General features: G+C 41.4%; 1 protein-coding gene across 2 annotated transcripts in view; it reads left to right on the top strand.

Annotated features, from left to right (window-relative positions):
• Positions 1–16,788, top strand: part of Tsf3 (Transferrin 3) — a 195,186-nt gene that overhangs the window by 34,682 nt on the left and 143,716 nt on the right. Inside the window, exon 1 of one of the 2 annotated variants that reach the window (XM_067144870.2) lies at positions 9,069–9,359. The exons of the other annotated variant lie outside the window; for it this stretch is intronic. Within the exon in view, the coding sequence (XP_067000971.2) occupies positions 9,119–9,359 (241 nt within the window). The 5' untranslated portion in view covers positions 9,069–9,118. Of the gene's footprint in view, positions 1–9,068; positions 9,360–16,788 lie in introns of those variants that run through there. 2 annotated transcript variants of the gene reach the window in all.

Here is a 16,788-nt window from a genome sequence, read left to right as displayed (position 1 = left end):
TCCTTTTGTTTTGCCAAATTTTCAAATATTTATCCGTTTTAGGTCAGCTCAAGACCGAATCGGTGGTTTTTACTTTTCGTGTCTGTCTGTACTTTTTTTTTTTTTTTTTGTCTGTTCCACCATCACTTCGGAACGGCTGGATAGATCTCAACCAAACTTCATATTTAGAGTATACTCATCCCGGGGAAGGTTTCGATATGCATATCATTTTAAAATCTTTGAAAAGACGGGGGTTTTTATAGGAAAACCACAACGGTTTTCCCCCATTTTCTGTTATACTATTGATTTCATGTAAACTCTGCGGACCGTATGTGAAAGGTCTCTTCATTATAAACAACTTTCGCTATGTTCATAATTTACCTTACTCTTAAAGTGATGGAGAAATTTACTATTTTCTGCCGATACCATGCTCTGCATTGAGCGACCGACAGACCGACAACGAATATATGGGTTACCATGGCAACGTATCTGACTGCTTGCCAGCACTGAAGTAACGTATTGCCATTTTCCTCATCACTCCTCTAAATTCGTGGTTGTTCCTTGGGTAGAAAGCAAGAGAGTCGTCAATCGGCCATTCTTCGGGATATTGGCGGAATATCATTGGAGGTTATAACCGTCCTCGAATAGCTTAAGTCATAACACAAATATTCATCTTCTTATCTGATTACCTAAGAAGCCCTGCGCCTAAATTTCTATCCGATTACCGCTTTCTTATATCCATAACTCACACCGGCATAATTTATTGAGGAGCGTTTGATTTTCCAATACATTCACTTGGTATTTGCATATTTGTCGTTATCCGAATGTCCTCAGTTATAATCCATTTTCAATTAATTTCAACTTACTAAACTGCATTATTTTCTTCCTTAATTACCACGTATGTATGCGAGTGCTAATCCCGAATGCTGGACACTCTTTTCTTTGAGGAAATATTCTATGCTATGCAAATGTATAAATTTTGGCCCAGGAAAATTCCGAAATATGGATGCAATTTTAACGACGGTGCAGACCTTTGTTTCGGGGTAATTGGTGGCTAATCAGTAAGTCGTATCACAAGTCAGAAAGCAAATGGCGTTTCGTTTTGGAGAGATCTACAACTTTTGTCCTATAACTTTTCGTCGTATTTCTAACCCTAATACGTTAAATACAGCTGTATTTCTCGATTTCAAGTCGATTTTGTACTTTTACACGTATGTTATCATTTGGTGCACTCATAGGAAAGGTAGAATCATGACATTCGGCACGCACATTGACATGACCATTGGCCATGTTATAGCCAAATTTTATGATTCTAGCTGTCACATGAGTATCAAAAATATAAAGTAGTATGTGGAAACTGTACAAACCTTCACCCCATTCAATGACTCTAACTCAATATAATCCATAAATATAGGAGATACGAGAAGATGTCATAGGACCAACCATGTAGAGCACTGAAAGGGGCATCTGATGGTGAAGTCCGTTTGTAGATACGTCGTACAGTTTCAAAACAGTAACTATCGAAATAAAGGTCTGCACTTCTAGAGTGTGTCTGTACATTGACAATTTTGGCGAAATTTCCGTACAGTTATGTTTCAGGTGTAATAATGACCATCTGCATATATTCAGTTTTGGTGTTTGTTTGTTTGTTTGTTTGTTTGTCTGTTTGTCTATAACTGGGAAACTACTGGATATATTTCCACCAAACTTGATATTTAGAATCCACCTGTCCTTTGGTAGGTTTTAGGGTAAATATTGTTTCTAAATCTCTGAACTGACTGGGGGATTATACGAAACCGAAACCGTGATTTTGTATTCCCACAAAATATACACAACCAAACTTAATGTAAATTTACCTGCCTTAATGGAAATTAATTCCTAAGCCTTTTTCCTCACGTGCATCATTTCAATACGAGGATTAATAAGGGAGATATCATTAACGGACCGTTTTCCGGTACAAGTCCCACTGGACTTAACCCAAGAGCGGGTGCGTGTAAAGCGTATTTTTTACAACTTGAAGACTACTGAAGATATTTGAGTCAAACTTTACATTAACATCCACCTGTCCAACGGTAGGTGTTAATCGTCAATAACATTTCACGTTCCCGGAATGGACTGGCGGTTTATAGGGAACCGAAATGGTGGTTTTACTCTCACACAATATATACAGTACAAGACCAACCTGACTGGAAATCGACCAAACGTGATGGAATTCCATCTCTAAAACTTTTTTTCATGTGCATTTTTTCGACAGAAGGATTAGTAAGGGAGATATCATAAACGGTCCGTTTTTTAGGTTAAGTCCAGCGGATATAGCCCAAAAGGTGTTGTACGTGGAGCAGGTTCCTTATCTATCTATGTAAATAAAATCGTAACGACTGTGTGCCTGTACATTGACTATTTTGGCGAAATTTTCGTACAGCTACACGTTTAAGGGGTAATAATGACCATCTGCATATTTTTTGGTTTAGTTTCTTAAAGTCCTAATTTTGACATTCCTCACCGAAAACCCATATTGGGGCATAATCTGCCAGTCGAAGAAGGATATTGAAATTTGGCAAAATTATACGTTTTAGCCTGTAACGGACGGAAAACTTCCAAGATCTTTAAATTTTCCCCTTTTTATCCCGAAGAATATCGAAATATGGAGGCAATTTTAATGATGGTGCAGACCTTCGGGAAGTATTATCACATAACGGATGGCACAATCCCCGTTCAATTTGGAGTGATCTACAACCTTGATCTTACGACTTTTTGTCGTATTTCTATGCCTTTTACTTTTGATTTTTCTCTATTTCTCGATGTTAAGTAAATTTGGACTTTTCACATACATAATTCATACCTTCCATCACTTATAGGAAAGATAGAATCATCAAACTCCACACGGAAATTGGTCCACCCAGTAGCCATATGTGAGCCAAATGCTATGTATGTAGATGTCACTTAATTATCCGAAAAGCAATGCAGTGTGAGATAATCTAACACAAATTTTACCCTATTCCACGTTTCTAACTCATTCTGACCCATGAATAGATGAGATATCATAACACCAGCAATTTAGGCCGCTGAATCGTGCGTCTTATGGTACAATACTTTCTCGATATGATGTACCGTTTAGCAGCAGTTAATCTGTAAATGAAGGTGTGCAATATTGTAAACAAGCACATACTTTCGTATGTCGAACTATATGTATTCACTGATGTCGATTTTGTAGCGATCGAGAAAGGGTGTGTCTGCCATTGCAATCAGTACTCCCCACACCGACTTTGACTGGCAGTAGGAATGGGGTCCTTCTCCAATTCCTGTGTAACTGGCATTAATAAGGCAGGCCTACCATTGTAATGAATAATTCACTTCTCGATTTGACTTGCAGAAGGCAAGGGAGCATGCAGTTTTGTTCAAAACCCCCCTTACCCGATTGTGTTTGGCTGTAGGCAAGCGTTTCCGCAGTTATAAACAGATGTACCCATCTAAAATGTGATTGGCATTAGGCATACTGGCCTGCTATTTTGATGGAAACTCACCAACTTGGTGTGACTAGCAGTAAGCTGGCTGGCAGTTGGAAAAGGGGCCTGTCATTATAATGATAACTGCACAACTCAATTTTGACTGGTTGTAGGAAAGGGGGGCAGCCATTGTGACGGAAACTCCTCAAATCGAGTGTGACCGCGCAGTAGGCAATGGGGCCTGCAATTATAATGTAAACTTCCCAACTCGATTGTGAATGGCAGTAGGCAAGTGAGCCTGTCGTTATCATCAAAATCCGTAACAAGCACTTTACATTGGAAACAACGTATGGGGACCTCTCCATGGTGTTTCTCGGATAACGCTAAGAGACATGCTATTTTAAAACAATCTTATTTACTGCATGTACAGTATTTACTTCAATATTTGTATACAATGCAGAATACCGTAGCGAAGCACGGGAACATTTGCTAGTCTAAAATATATCACACCGGGCGAGTTGGCCGTGCGCGTTGAGGCACGCGGCTGTGAGCTTGCATCCGGGAGATAGTAGGTTCGAATCCCACTATCGGCAGCCCTGAAAATGGTTTTCCGTGGTTTCCCATTTTCACACCAGGCAAATGCTGGGGCTGTACCTTAATTAAGGCCACGGCCGCTTCCTTCCAACTCCTAGGCCTTTCCTATCCCATCGTCGCCATAAGACCTATCTGTGTCGGTGCGACGTAAAGCCCCTAGCAAAAAAAGGAAATATATCACAAAAACCTAATATGATACATATATGAAAACTGGTATCTAGAATCTCCTTTAAAAATACAAGAAAACAAGTTTTTGTTTTCAGAAAATCCACATAAGTTTTGTGGGGGTTGGGGGAGGTGAAAAGGAGTAAGGAAAGGTTTGAATTATTTATATGAGGATACATATCAGAAACTGAAGATGTAACAGACGTTAAAATTGGTACTTGGAATCTCCTTTAAAAAGAAATGAACACATTTTTTTGGAAAAGGGGGTGAAATAAAAAAGCGGGTGAATTTTTAAAATGAGTATCTTCTCCTACCACTTTCGCCACACCTGTGGGGTCGCGGGTGCGAACTGTGTCGCAAAGTGGATTTGACCCTGTTTTACGGCTGGATGACCTTCTTGGCGCCAACCCTATGTCTAGGGATGTAATTACTGTTGCGTGTTCCTGTTGTGGTTGGTAAAGTGGTGTGTTGAGTGAATATGAAGAGGAGAGCATTGGGACAAACTCAAAAAACCTGTCCCTGAGCGAGAAGAATTAATCACACGCGATTTAATTCCCCGACTCGGCCAGAAATCGGACCCGGAAAGCTGTGAACCGAAGGCCTCATCGCTGACCACTCAGCCAAGGAGTGGGGCTGTTTTTAAAATGAGTATGTCTGCATATCTTATATCTTAACATGTTACAGACGTGAAAATTGGTATTTGGAATCTCCTTTAGAAATAAAGAAATCTTTTCTTTTTTTCGACTTAAGAGGACTGTTTCTCACATGTAGAGTTCCATGTCGCATGTTCCAGATTCAGCTCTGCCAGTAGCCTGGTCATCTTAGCCCCAAATGGCAATGCCACAAAATGGGGTTTACAAAGAAGTTCTGGGGTAAATGAAATGCAATTTTTCTGCGAGTTTTTATACTTTAGGGATTTTCAGATAATGTCTTAGTGCAGTACCGAGGAAAAATTAATTTTTATGAACTTATGAAACCATCGCGAGCGATGGAGTGGGTAATAGCTAGTTATAAGATATTAGAGTCGCACATCTATATACAGTCCAGAAATTATAATAAACAGTTCAGTGAAGTTGCACAAGGAAAAGTATCACTTTCAGTAATGTGGCATGAGAAGTTGCTCCAATGTTTATACAGACAACTGATAAATACACACGCACACACACACACACAGAAGGTCACAGTGACCACCTACTAGCCAGACAAAGTCAAGGAAGATGAAAACAAAATTGGTACCAACTTCAAACCACCTCAAAAATAAAAACTCTCATCCAGGGTTAAAATTACTGTGTGTGTGTGTGTGTGTGTGTGTGTGTGTGTGTGTGTGTGTGTGTGTGTGTGTAAATACATAGAAATATGGAAGGTAGACAAAATTTGCTACAAAAAATGCCTTCTGACACTTTGACGTAGGGCGAATGGAATAAGTTTCAATTCTTCTTCTGTGCCGGGCTGAGTGGTTCAGACTGTTGAGGCGCTGGCTTTCTGACCCCAACTTGGCAGGTTCGATCCTGGCTCAGTCCGGTGGTATTTGAAGTTGCTCAAATACGTCAGCCTCGGGTCGGTAGATTTACTGGCACGTAAAAGAAGTCCTGCGGGACTACATTTCGGCACCTCGGTGTCACTGAAAACAGTAAAAGTAGTTAGTGCGACGTAAAGCCAATAACATTATTATTAAATTATTCTCCGCTTGACTGCAGCCAATAGCCCAGGTTCATCTGTGTTATTTGATCACTATCAGATCCGTCAAATGTTGCTCCATGGGTTTTACGCAAGTCTGAAACGGAAATATTTGCCAGTCAAACTGAGTAATAAGTTCATGCGTGACGAACATGTAATTTGTATCAAGTCCTATTTAAAAGGTGATTGATCGATCGAATGATAAGACAACCGGATTTAATGATTGCATAGTTGACAAATCTTTCCGTAAAATGCAAAACAAAAAAATATGTTCGAAAAATGTTTAGTTTTCGACCAAACCTGGCAAATTCGATTTATTGAGCGATTAATTGGTTTGTTTGATACAGAAAAGGAGATTAAAACATGAGGTATAAGCGACTAACCTATTTTTTCCTTTTTTTCTTTCCGGGCTCTGTACAAGCTGAACCTCCAAGTTCGATGATATCTTCGGGGATATTCTCGGACGAATTGTTGCACTCGAGGCATTGATGGAATATTTCGACCCGCTTGGAATATTTCTACCCGCTTCTCTTTAAACTGACTTTATCCAGAAAAACAAACTCAGATTTGTAATATTTTTCTATTTTTTCTTTTTCAAAAACTTTTCATTACAAGGGAAAAGTTTTTTCCAATCCATCACGTAATGTCGTAGGATCCTAATTTTAAGAAAAAAGAGGTCATAGGGCCTTTCTTGTTGCAAAAGTAGTCTACTTTACGTATTTCTAGGTATTATTTTAAAAAATACACGCAAAGGTCTTTAAATCCACATTTGTTTTGAGTAGGGTGACCAGACGTCCTCTTTTATCCAGACATGTCTTCATTTTTAGGCCGTTGTCCGGGGTACTGCTCAATGGCGTCTGCTGGGATTAAAACGTGGGCTACCACTAGACTTAGGTTTACCGGGCGAGTTGGCCGTGTGGTTAGGGGCGCGCGGCTGTGAGCTTGCATCCGGGAGATAGCGTGTTCGAACCCCACTGTCGGCAGCCCTGAAGATGGCTTCCCGTGTATTCCCATTTTCATACCAGGCTGTACCTTAAGGCCACGGCCGCTTCCTTCCCAATCTTAGACCTACGTCGCCGTAAGATGTGGTCGGTGCGACGTAAAGCCAATTGCAAAGACTTACGTTACCCCTTTTCGATTGTTGGTTTAGTGAACGCGAAGCCTTCAGCATTTTGAGCTGCAGCCAATAGCCAACGGAGAAGCCTGCTGTGTTGTCAACACTGCTTCACAAGCTACTGCCCTGGCCTCTGCTACTGCCAAGCCTGTACAGATGCCATGCATTATTATTATTATTATTATTATTATTATTATTATTATTATTATTATTATTATTATTATTATTATATTAAACATGTTGAATTTTAAAGCGGTCGTATGCATCGTTCACTGGTTAATTAGCTTCCTCGGGAGATCAGTGGTGGTGTCCGACCCATGATCACGGGTTCGATTCCAACCTACAAAAGAGAACAGTAAACCTGAAAGAATGCATTTCATTTTCGCAGATCTACCTATAAAACTAAAACTATATTACTCTTATAACAGCAGCCCTGCAGTGTGTGCTCTGTTATCTATATAATTAAGACAGAAGTATGAGGTGAGGAAGTACACTGACTTAGCAAATGTCATGGGATAGTCGCCTAATAGCGTGTGGGGCCTCCTCTGGCCCTGCGAACTGCAGTGAGACGCCGTGGAAGTGAGTCAAGTCCCTGGTAGTCCTCTGGACGCAGCTGACACCAAATCGTTTGCAGAGCGGCCGCCAATGCTGGTCTGTTCGTGGGTGCAGGATCCATGGCACGGAGCCTGCGTTCCAGGACATCCCAGATATGCTCGATAGGGTTCATATTGGGGTTCCTGGGTGGCAATGGCAGTCGTTGGACCTCTGCTGCATGTTTCTGGAACCATTCCCGGGCGACGTAGGAGCGATGTGGGGGCGCGTTATCATCTTGAAACACCGCAGAACCGTCTGGGCGCTGGAAGGCCAAAACTGGGTCTCCGAGCAGCTCAACATACCGCGTACCATTCAAAGTACCATTCCTCTTTTTACCGGCGCTGTCCTCCTTTCTAAATAGTTTTATCCTCTTTTTATCTGTTTGCACCTGGTCAACCTATTTTTTTGTGGGGGTGGAGAGGTTTTCAAAATTTCGACGGGTTGCGGGAGGAATTTTCGGTGAAAAGTTAAAAATTCGGTTTCAGTGATCCAGAAAGCATAAGGTAAGCCAATTTCCAGAACTACCATGAATTTTTGCACGTAAAATTCTCTACTGCTTGATCTAGTAATGAATACTGAGAGAGAAGGAAGGAAGGAAGGAAGGGTAAAGGGAGGGCGCAATAAATTGTATCCTCCAGAAGTGGAGCGCGACATAAAATGTTTGCGGAGGACTACTCTAGTGGTGTGTTACGTGTAAATGAAGAGGAGTGTATTGGGACAAACATCTTGTCCCAGTATCAGATAAATTAACCAGACGCCCCTAAAATCCCCAACTCAGCAGGGAATCGAACGCGGGACTATCTGAACCGAAGGCCTCGTCAAAGACCATTGAACATTGTACCCAAGGAGCTGGAATCGTTATCATTATAACCTATTCTGGGTAATTCCCCCGTGTATGGTAGCATTGCACTCATTTGTTTTGTTTTCAGGTAGACCTTGCTCTAAATACTATTACCAACCGTAAATTATTAACTACGGCAGCCCAGTATACATTTTTATAAATGATTGAAATTCGTTGGAAATTAATATCCTTTGACTTCCAAATATAGTAAAAGATAAACATTGTCTCTATCTTAAGAGATATATTTCATGGGGTACATTTAGTTATAATTTTAGTACTAATAATCTAATATGTTGAAATTACGATTGTACAGTTCATAACAAGCAGACAACGAAAATGTTTCCATAAACGTACCATGGAACTGTCCACAGAATATCTATATGGAACTACCTGCTGCTTTTAATCAAGACACGCCGTGTGGCACTTGACGACCATTAGTTTGTTATCTCGAGAGCTTAGCGAACTGCGGTCATTCTGTCACTTGGTGTCCAGCGTATTGTCCAATTTTGATGTTGGCTGCACTGTCTGCGCCCGCGCATGCGTGTTTTCTAACAGGCGTGATCTCACATTCTTTGTTTTGATGATCAGCGGGAACAACTGAGAGCGAGAGAGACGATATCTCGAGTGTTCGGTCCGTGGTCCAGACTTGGTCCAGACATTACTGTTGCCGGTATTCGCTGTCTTACGGTACTATGCTTTATTCGCACTATGTGTAGAACTCTTATTGATCGCTTGCCGTTTCGCCCTGCTCTGAAAGAAAAGGTTTGTAGTTGGCTCAGGCCTGTACCTATTGCAATTGGGGTAGCCAACCTTATCGTTTTCTATTTTATCGCGGTTACGGTGTTGGAGCCTTCTAAACAGACTGAACCACTAAACCAGCTTGTGAACGCCTCTAATAGTAACAGCAGTCATCATTGCGATCAACATGACCATGAGCATCTCAGTATACGTGAGTACATTACCTGGTACATACCTAGCCTCCTAGTGTAGACCTTGTTTAGTGATATCCATGCCTTTGCTGGCGGGACCTAGTGTTTACAGTGCACTATGTCTTCTGGTATGGGCTAGAGCAATCTTGTTACTTTCATTGATCTGTCTCAGCTTTATCCTTGGCTTTGACAAAATGAAAGTGACTGAGGTATGAGTGATACTAGTAATGCCATTCCTTCTGCAGCGAGTCCCTGCTGTGAATGGTGTGAAAATATTGCTCATAGGGTCGGTTGGTGCATGCATTTCAGTGGGCTTGGCAGACTGATATGTAATAGCAACTTCTGGCTCGGTGAGGAAAGCAACAGGAAACTACCTCACTCCTCATTTCCCTAGTACGCCTCTTCAGTGATGCCTAGGCCATCTATGACAGCTGATGGCGGAGCTGTTCAGGATCCAACCAGCCTTCGGGCTGAGGACTAAACATACATAGTGATATCCATTGACAGTTCGTGGGCAGGAAGTGGGAGGGGAAGTTGGAGTGAATGTTAATCTGTATATCATCTCGAAAGGGCTCTTTGGATAAGACATATTTGTAATAACGGACTACATTCATTAAAACTGTAACTACCGTGCCGTGATATTATAAAGAATTATTTGCGAGGAATAAACCATGGATTAATTGTAAATCTTTGTACTAAGTGGTTGCACGTGGTGATTAGACCTAATCAGTAGCGGCGATTGGGAATTAGAACTGGGAGGGGGGAGTTACAGACAACAAAATGTACCGGTGGTCTGGGCAATATAGTGTAGGGTAGACATCAAAATTGAAAGAAAATAGCTACAAGTTTTTTGTGCTTTCCGAGCGGATTTCGACAGAGAAGTAAAGGCTTACAGTTTACAATCTTAACTGCGGTAATAATAGTTTTGTGACATTTTGATTCAATTCTATACAAAAAAACTTTCACCGAAAGAACAGTTGCAAATGTGCGCGTCTAAGGTTATATGCCATCAGATAATAATAATCACGCTGCTGTGCGAGTCTCCACTACTTTCTGTGGCGCTGCAAAATCCGTTAGCAGCGTCGAATGGCATTTTAATCAATTTATTTATTCAGGATCAGCAGCAGCATAACGCCGAATTGCAAAGAACAGAGCTACGTACAATAGATATTAATCTAAAATGAAAGACATGTAAATATTTACAAAATACACGAATATACACAATGAAAGCTGTACAATCCTATATAACACACATTTACATAAACGACATAAACAAAGAACAATACATTTGAGTACAAGAGTAGAAACAGGCAAGAACAAGTAGGAAAGTTAAGTTATATGAGGAATATGACAGAAGAGAGGAAACGATACGAAGATATCTAGGTTCTGCTTATTCCTGCTTTTATAAATTGAGTTCGATTCCGACTTCAGCCATCATCGGAAGTGGTTTTCCGTGGTTTCCCATTTCTCGATACTTAATAATAGGCCACAGCCGCTTTCTTCCCTCTTCTCCTTCTATCTGTTCCGGTCTTCTCATCCGCTCACAAGGCCCCTGTTCAGCATAGCAGGTAAGGCCGCCCACTTGTATACCCCCAACCCAAAGTCTCACGCTCCAGGACACTGCCTTTGAGGCGGTAGAGGTGGGATCCCTCGCGGAGTCCGAGGGGGAAAAACCCTGAAGGTTAAACGGATTAAGAAAGAAAGAAAGAAAGAAAGAAAGAAAGAAAGAAAGAAAGAAAGAAAGAAAGAAATAATTTTTTTAATATTTAAAGAAATTTAAAAAAATTGTTGTGTAAGAGACAACAGGGTTTTCATACCATTGGTTTTTTATCATTCCTTGTTTTCGGTGGCTAAAATGGAATTAAAATTTAATTTATTATCCACAAAGTGGGGGGCGACTGCACCCCCTCGTCCTCTTTATCGCCGCTACTGGGCCTAATAATAATAATAATAATAATAATAATAATAATAATAATAATAATAATAATTTAGTGTGGCTTTTCTGGTCGGGGATTTTAATCGCTTCTGATTAATTCTTCTAGCTCGGGGACTGGGTGTTTGTGTATGTCCCAACACTCTACTCTTCATATTCGGACAACACATCACTCTACCAACCACCACACAAACACGCAATAGTGATTAAGTCTCTCCATATAGGGTTGGCGTCAGAAAGGGCATCCAGCCGTACAACAGGGCCAAATCCACATGTGCGACGCAGTTCAAACCCGCGACCTCACAGGTGTGGGAAAAGCGGTAGAAAAAGAATAATTTAGTGTGGCTTTTGCTAGCCTGATTCAGCCGTTGTAAGACAGACCCTCCACCAAGAGTGTGGGGGCATGTGTGGTAGCTACTGTATGGGAAACAGCGTGTTTTGTGTGGTGGAGGATAGCATTGTGTGTCGTATGAGAGTTGCAGAAATGTTCCAAAGAGAATAAATACTTGGTTCCCAAGCCAAAGGAATTAACCGTTTAAGATTAAATCCTTCTGTTTGGCCGGGAATCAAACTCAGAGCCCCGAGGATCGAAGGCCATCACGCTGATTAGGGTGATTACTCACCCATGAACAGGACGTAATATATACTGAATAAACAGAACACTCTTCTCTCCCAATCACGGATGATGAGAAATTATAATTAGAGCCCTGCGGATATATCCGCGACGTTAGTGTTTTGGCGGATGCAAACTGTATCGCAGTGCAGATAATTTTGCTGATAACTTATAAATAATGTTTACTGATTTTCATCCAGGTATACTATTGTTTTTACTTTCAGTTAAGCGACTCCAAATACAGTAGAGTCTTTACTGTATTTGGCGACTTTTGACATTGGTATGGGAAAGCAATGATATATAAAGAGCCTTGAGACCATAAAGAAGTAAATTTGACCGAAATCTAACTGGCTCCTGCCCACTATTGATGGAAGGAACATGTGACGTATGGGTTCTGGTGGTGCCAGGTGTCAGGCCTATTGTATTATGTTAAGAGATCTATCTGTTTCAATACCTTGGGTGTAATATACTGTACGTGAATATTTAGAATATCCGCGGATAACCATTTTTCGGATGCGGGTAACCATTCGCGTATGCAGGTGCGGATGAAGGAAATGCGGAGCAGATGCGGATATTAATCTGTGCAGGGCTCTAACTAGAATGCATGTGGTTACTTGTTTATATGGTAATAGTAATACAACATATTAAATACATTCCAGCTAACAGAATGTTACAAAAATAATTTTTTGCCTTTGCTGGCAGGACCTAGTGTTTACAGTGCACTATGTCTTCTGGTATAGGCTAGAGCAATTTTGTTACTTTCATAGATCTGTCTCTGTCTTATCCTTGGCTTTGACAATATGAAAGTGACTGAGGTATGAGCGATGCTAGTAATGCCAATCCTTATGCAGCCAGTCCCTGCTATGAATGGTGTGAAAATGTTGCTCATAGGGTCAGTTCGTGTGTGCATTTCAGTGGGCTTGGCAGACTGATATGTAATAGCAACTCTGGCTCGGTGAGGAAAGCAACAGGAAACTACCTCACTCCTCATTTCTCTAGTACGCCTCTTCAGTGATATCTAGGCCATCTATGACAGCTGATGGCAGAACTGTTGAGGATCCCACCAGCGGCATCGCTGACGGACTGAACATACATACATACATATGAAACAAAACCTTCTTAGAGCTATCTTTAATACCGCAACTACACAAACTTGACCTTTGAGTCATTTCCTGGACTTGAACAACATTATGGAGTCTTCAGAAGCCTCCTCACGTATATCATTACTGAGTTACATACATCATCTCTGTTTTCACATTCCTTAATTTCTTTTCCCATATTCCCACATTCCTCCGCTGTGGGGGAAAGACACCTCTAGAACACCTAGGGGACGTGGTGAATTATAAGTAAAATTAAAACCACCGATAATCTAATATTGTCGAATCCATAATTTTCAGGGCTACTGGAACGATTTGAACCAAAATTGCTACATTTGACATACTATCAGGAGACTAAGTGCGTGGAGGTAAGATACGCCCTTAGGGGTAGGGATGAGGGGGTTAAGATATAAAAATAATCGAAAATAGTGTGGAATCCATAGCTTTAGGGGTCGCTGAGATGAATAGTGACACTCCGGATTTTTTGAAGTCCACGTTCAGCCTCCTTTGGCGTAGGGGGTGAGAAAGTGTGGAAGAGAAAATTTCCAAAATGGCCAAGATAATGAACATGTGTATGTTCTACCATACCTCTCAACCAAAATTGATGCAAGTATGACGTACTACCTGGAAAAAATACTCTGGGGGTAAGAAGCCCCTACCCCCTAGGGTAGGGGAAAAATGTATATATAATCGAAAATGACCAATATTTGGGTCGAATCTATAGTCTTCGGGGTCGCTGAGATGAACTGTGACACTCTAGATGACGTTTAAGTCAAGGTTCAGTACCAATTGGCAGAGGGGGGAGGGGTGAGAGGTGTGAAAAAAATTAATGAATAAGTGGCCACCGAGCTTGATAGCTGCAGTCGCTGAAGTGCGGCCAGTATCCAGTAATCGGGAGATAGTGGGTTCGAGCCTCACGGTCTGCAGCCCTGAAGATGGTTTTCCGTGGTTTCCCATTTTCACACCAGGCAAATTCCGGGGCTGTACCTTAATTAAGGCCACGGCCGCTTTCTTCCAATTCCCAGGCCTTTTCTATCCCATCGTCGCCATAAGACGTATGTGTCGGAGCGACGTAAAGCCAAAAAAAAAAAACCAAACAAATAGAATAAGTGACCGAGTTTATGGACGTATGCGTGTATGTTCCAGCATGCCTCTCAACCAAACTTTGTACACACATGACTTACTGTCTGGAAGAAATTGTTATGGGGGTAAGATAGTCCTAGAAACCCTAGGGGTGGGGAGAATAAAAAATATACAGAAAAAGGGGTGGAATATAAAAATAGAAAACGGCAAATGTTAATGTACAGTCCATGGTTTTCGTGGTCGCTGAGGTGAATAATGGCATTCCAAATGTCGTTGAAGTTCATGTTCAGCCCTCATCGGCATGGGAATGAGAAGGGGTGAAAAAGAAAATGTGCAAAATGACCGAAATTACGGATGTAGGTGTGTTTCTTCAAGCATAGCCCACATCCACAATTGATACACATGACTTACTATCTGGAAAAGTTACTGTTGGGGTAAGACATCCCTAGCACCTCGAGGGGAGGGTTGAAACTTAAAAATAATCGAAGACAACCAATATTGTCTACTAAATCCATATTTTTTTGACATTGCTCAGTTGAATAGTGCCATTCGCTAATCCATTTTCGTCTCCAGTCAGAATGGCGGTGACAAGAATGTGCTTAAATGACCGAGATTATGGATGTGATCTGTGTATGTTCCGGAACAGATCTACCGAACTTCTACACATATTACTTAATATCTGGGGGTATGACTCACCCCTTGCACCCCCAGGGTATGGGTTGACAAAATAATTATCGAAACCGACCAATATTAGTAACGAATCCACAGTTTTCGGTCTCGCTCAGATGAATAGTTACACGCCGGAGGTATTTTTGGTCTAATTGCAACCCCCAGCAGCATGGAGGGTGAGATGGGGTGAAAAAGAAAATGTTCAAAATAAGTGTGTATGTTCCAGCATTGCGCGTTTGGAAAGGGGTGACGTATAAAAATAATAGAAAGCGACTATTGTAGTATCCATAGTTTTTGGGGTCTGTGAGATGAATAGTGGTAATCCGGCTGTCGTTTTTGTCCATATTCAGTCCCCATCGGCATGGAGATTGAGCAGGGTGAAAGAAAAAACGTCCAAATTTACCGAGATTACTGATGTTCAGTATGTGTATGTTCCATAATAGTTCTCAACTAAACTTGGTGCACATATGACTTACTATTTGAAAAAAATCTGTTGGGGTAAAGCATACACATCGTTCCTAGGGGAGGAGGTGAAATATAAAAACGAAAACGACTGATATTAATGTCTAATCCATGGTTTTCGAAGTCATTGATTTGAACTGTGACTCTCTGGGTGCTGGTTAAGTCATACTTCAGCCGCAGTCAGAATGGAGGTTGACGAGGGTTGAAGTAAAAATAACCGAGATTATGGATGTATGTACCGGGCAAGTTGTTCCTGCGGTTAGGGTCGCGCAGCTGTGAGCTTTCATCCGGGAGATAGTGGGTTCGAACCGCACTGTCGGCAGCCCTGAAGACGTTTTTCCGTGGTTTCCCATTTTCACACCAGGCGAATCCTGTGGCTGTACCTTAAGGCCACGGCATATTCCTTCCAACTCCTAGCCCTTTCCTGTCCTATTGTTGCCTATCTGTGTCAGTGCGACGTAAATAAATCTAAATAAACAAATTTATAAAGGATATATGCGGGTATGTTCAAGAATAGGACTCAACGAAATTTGGTACACATATGACTTATCTGAAAAAAAAGCTACGGAGATTACACATCCCAAACCCCGCTGGGGATGGGGAATGGGAGGGGATGACATGTAAAAATAATGGGAAATAACAGATATTAATGTCGAATCAATTGTATATGTGTCGCTGAGATGAATTGTGACGCTCAGGGTACCGTTTAAATCCACGCTCAGCCTCCATTGAGACAGGGGGCTTAGTGTAGATGGGCATAAAATAGTGTAAAATGACCGAGATTAGGGCTGAATCAACTGCTTTTGGGGTTGCAAGGCTGATCGATGGCAATCTCGATTACAGTTGAGATCGTGTCTTTTTTTTTTAAAAAAAAAAGGAATCAAATACTTCCCAGTCTATTCGAACTTCCACTTCTACTCGAAAATTAAATAATCTAAAACTTGAAATCAAATACATCTATATAACTCTAAAAGTATATAATAGATCGTAAAATATCATGCAACTTCTCAATAAGGATTTCTATGAAAATGAAATGTCGTATGGCTTTCAGTACCGGGATATCTTAGGACGGATTCGGCTCGCCAGGTGCAGGTCTTTCTATTTGACTCCCGTAGGCGACCTGCGCGTCATGATGAGGATGAAATGATGATGAAGACAACACATACACACAGCCCTCGTGCCATTGGAATTAACCAATTTAGGTTACAATCCCCGACCCGGCCGGGAATCGAACCCGGGACCCTCTGAACCGAAGGCCAGTACGCTGACCGTTCAGCCAACGAGTCGGACAGGATTCCTATGAAAAAATCACCACACACTATCCGGGCAACGCCGCTAGTCGGTATGTGTAAAAGTTGGCATATGTGAGATTAATAGATTCAAAAACTATTTGACCGATTTAGCTGAAAATTTCACAATTAGTTCTTATTAGTCCTGGGAGAGTTTACGAAGTGGTTTGAACGAAATCTGAGGGTAGTTCGGCATAGGGGGTGAGAAGGGGTGAAAAAAGAAAATAGGGGAAGGTAAGCAAACCGCAAGACAAGTCTGATCAGCGGGTTGCCAACAGTATGTAAAGATTATGATAAAAACCT

The sequence above is a fragment of the Anabrus simplex genome, chromosome 1 (assembly GCF_040414725.1).
Source record: "Anabrus simplex isolate iqAnaSimp1 chromosome 1, ASM4041472v1, whole genome shotgun sequence".
Lineage (NCBI taxonomy): Eukaryota > Metazoa > Arthropoda > Insecta > Orthoptera > Tettigoniidae > Anabrus > Anabrus simplex.
The sequence above is the reverse complement of the archived record's forward strand: the minus strand, read 5'-3'. Positions and strand labels throughout refer to the sequence as shown.